The 4403-nt window shown below is 61.8% G+C and overlaps 1 protein-coding gene across 6 annotated transcripts; it reads left to right on the top strand.

Annotated features, from left to right (window-relative positions):
• The first annotated feature begins 1410 nt into the window (after positions 1 to 1410).
• On the top strand, positions 1411 to 4161 carry Cdkn1c (cyclin dependent kinase inhibitor 1C). 6 transcript variants are annotated; one of them, XM_052762032.1, is made up of 4 exons: positions 1422 to 1620; positions 1757 to 2741; positions 3251 to 3389; positions 3478 to 4161. In XM_052762032.1, the coding sequence occupies exons 2-3, from the start codon at positions 1766 to 1768 to the stop codon at positions 3382 to 3384; spliced, it is 1110 nt and encodes a 369-aa protein (XP_052617992.1). In that variant the 5' UTR covers positions 1422 to 1620; positions 1757 to 1765; the 3' UTR covers positions 3385 to 3389; positions 3478 to 4161. The 6 variants fall into 6 exon arrangements, with proteins under 6 accessions (XP_052617994.1, XP_052617992.1, XP_052617991.1 ...); XM_052762037.1 differs by having other exon boundaries at positions 1425 to 1620; positions 1798 to 2741; XM_052762036.1 differs by having other exon boundaries at positions 1426 to 1620; positions 1795 to 2741.
• The last annotated feature ends 242 nt before the right edge of the window (positions 4162 to 4403 follow it).

Here is a 4403-nt window from a genome sequence, read left to right on the forward strand (position 1 = left end):
AAGGGGTTCATGGGGCCTCTCAGAAGCCTTCATTAATTTTACTTTACTCAAGAAAAATACCGTGACATACCAATCAATGTCCTGAGAGATTTGCAATGTGGTGTACTTGAGAAAAATAAATCCTCACAGGTCATGGGTGCTGGTTTCTCCACCAGAGCAGCTCCCAATCCCTGTCTCTCACCTGTTTTAGGATGACCTATTCAGTCTGGCACCTGGCTTCAGGGTTTGAAGACCTGTTATCAATCACGTGCCTTCTTGGTTGTTCCGAACTACCTAACCACTGCAAATAAAATTTTGTCTCCGAATTCTCAGAGGCATCTCTGCTAGGAGCTGAGAGCTCGGGGGCTCTGCAGGGCCTTTCAAGTATGTCGGAAGGTCCTGGTTCCCCATGGCGGGGGAGGGGGCCTGCTCCTGGCACATGCCGGAGTCACCTTCTGGACTCTCTGCCCTAAATAATGGACTCCTTTTGGCGGCGGAGGTTGGGGCAGGGGTGGGCCAGCCGCAGTCGGGGTGTGTTTGTGTGAGTATCCAGGGCCTTACCAAGAGGCACTGCTGTGGAGGAGGGGTGGGTCCTTCCCTCCTTCCTGCACAACTACTTCCAGCCAACCAAGGCAGGCAGAACTGGGGGCTGGATATGGCCTGACCCAAACCTGAGGTCATGGGCATCTATCAGTATCGTGATGTAGGTACAGGCCAGAATGGGCCAGCTTGTGTCTCATCTGGGTAGGTAGGCCAATGGATCAGGCTACAGACCGTGGTTCAGGCCCTCAAGATCTCCACAATATTGTCCCTCTGGAAGAGAATGGAACTGACCCCTGTCTCTATCTCCTTGATAGAGGCTCTTAGGGCCAGCAGGTGTGCAGACGCCCCGAAGGCAGGGACACCGGCCTGGGTGCAGAGAGTGGTTCCAGCCATGGTCCTGCTAGGGCCAGGACCCAGTTAGTAGTGGTGGGTTAAAGCCCTATCAGCTGGCGCAGCCCTAGTGAGAGCACAGGCGGTGGAGTTCGAAGGACCTGCACCGACGCCGGAATCGCCGAGGGGCTGTGCCCAACTCCAGGGTCCGAGGGGGCGCGCGCGCGTCGCGGCTGCGCAAGCCCCCGCCTGCAGACAAAGGAGCCCGCGGGGGGCGGGAGGGGGGGGAAATGGGGCGAGGGGGAGGGGCGTCGCGGTGTCACGTTACCGCCCGCAGAGCTCTTTAACTCGAGCCCCGCCCCCTGTCCCGCGCAGCCCGCTCGCTGCGCGGCCGCCAATCAGCGCACGCCCGTCGCCGGCCCCGCCCGGCCCCGGGGGTGTGTGCGCGCAGCCAATGAGCGACTCTAGGGGGCCGGGCCTCTGTGGGCGGGGCGGGGTGCGTCGGCCAATCGCCGCGGTGTTGTTGAAACTGAAAATACTACATTATGCTAATCGTGAGGAGGCCCGCGCGCGCGGGGGTGGGGCCAGCGCATATAAAGGGGCGCAGCGGGCTGGGCGTTTCACAGGCCGAGTGCGCTGTGCTCGAGGGGTGCCGAATAGGCCCGACTGAGAGCAAACGAACAGGCAGTCAAGCTCCGAGGGGGCGCGGTCCAAGCTGGACAGGACAAGCGATCGAGACCTAGGAGCCTTCCGCCACCAATCAGCCAGGTAGCCGCCGCGTCCCTAGGCAGAGGCGGACGCGGGCTGTGCAAGGGGTCTCACCCAAGCCCAGCCTCCGCCCTCCTCCTCTCCCCTCTTCCTTCTCCTCCCGCTCCCTTCTTTCTCGCCGCCCGCGTTTGCACAGCCTTCGACCATGGGCATGTCCGACGTGTACCTCCGCAGCAGAACAGCGATGGAACGCTTGGCTTCCAGCGACAGCTTCCCAGCGATAGCGCGCAGCAGCGCCTGCCGCAGCCTCTTCGGGCCTGTGGACCACGAGGAGCTGGGCCGCGAGCTGCGGATGCGCCTGGCGGAGCTGAATGCCGAGGACCAGAACCGCTGGGACTTCAACTTCCAGCAGGATGTGCCTCTTCGAGGCCCTGGTCGTCTGCAGTGGATGGAGGTGGACAGCGAGTCTGTGCCCGCCTTCTACCGCGAGACCGTGCAGGTGGGGCGCTGTCGCCTGGTGCTGGGGCCCCGGCCTCCCCCGGTGGCCGTGGCTGTCATCCCGCGTTCTGGGCCGCCGGCTGGCGAGGCCCCCGACGGCCTAGAGGAGGAGCCTGAGCTGCCGCCCAGCGCCCCAGCCTCGGCCGTGGTCGCGGAGCCCACCCCACCCGCGACCCCGGCCCCGGCCGCAGATCCAGCCTCAGACCAGATTCCAGATGCGACCCCGGACGCGACCTCGGACCCGACTCCGGACCCGATCCCGGACGCGAACCCGGACGTGGCGCCCCAGGACGGCGAGGAACAGGTCCCTGAGCAGGTCTCTGAGCAGGTCCCTGAGCAGGGAGAGGAGCCGGGTGCTGAGCAGGTCCCTGAGCTGGGCGAGGAGCCGGGTGCTAAGTCGGGCTCTGAGCAGGGCGAGGAGCAGGTCGCGGAGCCAATCGAGGAGAAGGACGAGGAGCCGGTCGAGGAGCAGGGCGCGGAGCCGGTCGAGGAGCAGGACGAGGAGGAGCCGGTCGAGGAGCAGGGCGCGGAGCCGGTCGAGGAGCAGGACGCGAACCAGGAGCCGCGCGGCCGGGAGCTGAAGGAGCAGCCTCTCTCGGGGATTCCAGGACGTCCCGCGGCAGGGACTGCTGCGGCCACTGCGAACGGTGCGATCAAGAAGCTGTCGGGGCCTCTCATCTCCGGTGAGCCCCGCACGGCCCCGCCCCGGCCCGGCCTCGCTTTGTCCGGCCGGCCGGGCTCTCCCTCGCCCTCGGGGGCCTCGCCCGGTCCCCGCCTCCTCCCGTGGCATTAAAGGGCCCGCGGCGCTTAGGGCGCGGTTGCGCCCGCACCCCTCTCCTACTGGTGGGGGTGCATCATGAAGGCTCCCGAGCGTGCAATGGGAGGGTGAGCCTGGCCGCGACCCACTTGGATCGCGGTCTTTGGCTGGGGCCGCGGGAGCCCTTAGGGCGCCGTGTGTGCGGCGAGGAGGGGGTTAAGTGCGGCGGCAGCCCCGGGGGGCTTGGCCGCGGGACAAGGGGAAATGCTTACACAGCACATTGCGCGGCGACGTAAACAAAGCTGACCCGCCGCGGACCTCGGCGCGGGCGGGGATGGCGCCCCCACCCCGGCCCCGCGCCCTGCGCACTCCGCGGGCCCCCTCGCGGGTCTCCGGGCCGGCCCCGCCCTGACCGGCGTGCGCTGTCGCCCGCAGACTTCTTCGCCAAGCGCAAGAGAACTTCGCAGGAGAACAAGGCGTCGAACGACGTCCCTGCTGGGTGTCCCTCTCCTAACGTGGCTCCTGGGGTGGGCGCGGTGGAGCAGACCCCGCGCAAGCGTCTGCGATGAGTTAGGTGAGTCTGGTGTCCCCCGGGGGTCGCGGAGGGGCCGCCCCCGGGGGGTTCCCGCCATGCCTGCTCACCTGAGTCCTTTTCCTCGCAGTTTAGAGCCTAACGGCCAGAGAGAACTTGCTGGGCATCTGGGCAGCGGACGGTGGAAGAACTCTGGGCTTCGCTGGGACCTTTCGTTTATGTAGCAGGAACCGGAGATGGCTGCGCAAAGCAGCCCACGGTTTTGTGGAAATCTGAAAACTGTGCAATGTATTGAGAACACTCTGTACCATGTGCAAGGAGTACGCTGGTCCCAAGGTGTAAAGCTTTAAATCATTTATGTAAAATGTCTAATCTCTACTCGCTCTCAGTGCAAAAAAAAAAAAGAGAAACTAGAAAATGTAGAACGAAGGAAAAAGATGAGAAAAGGAAAAATGTATATTTGTACAAAAAGTTAAAAAAATTATGCTAACTTAATATTTGTATTTATCCATGCGTGGATCTCTCTGCCACGCAACTTCTGGGTTATTGATTATTACCAAAGGCACTAGAAATCACCAGCTTCAGATTACCCCACAAATGTAAATCTACTTTTATATTAGACTCTAGGGAAATGGTTGATGTTTAAAAGCCCCCACACGTTCATCTCCAGTTAGCTTACAGTCTCCCCCCTGCTTTATTAGATTGTTCTTAAACTTGGTGACCAGACTGTCGAAATGGTTCCTGTGATGCCCATACCAACTGCCCAGGGCTCCTTGTCTGCCAGGTTCTAAATAAAGAGGCCCAACAAAAATTATATTTCGTCTGTTTGTCTTTTTACACCTTTGTAGTCCCAGAGCTGGGGTAACTGAACATGGTGGGTGGGGGCTGGGGCGAAGAGGGGAGTCAACTAAGCATATTCACCACTTGACAGGGTGTGGGCTGCTTACAAGGAGGTGGGGGGTGGCTTTCAGCGGGCATACTGACCTGCTACTCAGAGGTTTGGGAAACAAGTGTCTGTCCACAACAGACTCTCAGCTTTTCTCCTAACTCCGCCGG

Source organism: Peromyscus californicus, unplaced genomic scaffold (assembly GCF_007827085.1).
Source record: "Peromyscus californicus insignis strain IS unplaced genomic scaffold, ASM782708v3 Scaffold_4__1_contigs__length_199733344, whole genome shotgun sequence".
NCBI lineage: Eukaryota > Metazoa > Chordata > Mammalia > Rodentia > Cricetidae > Peromyscus > Peromyscus californicus.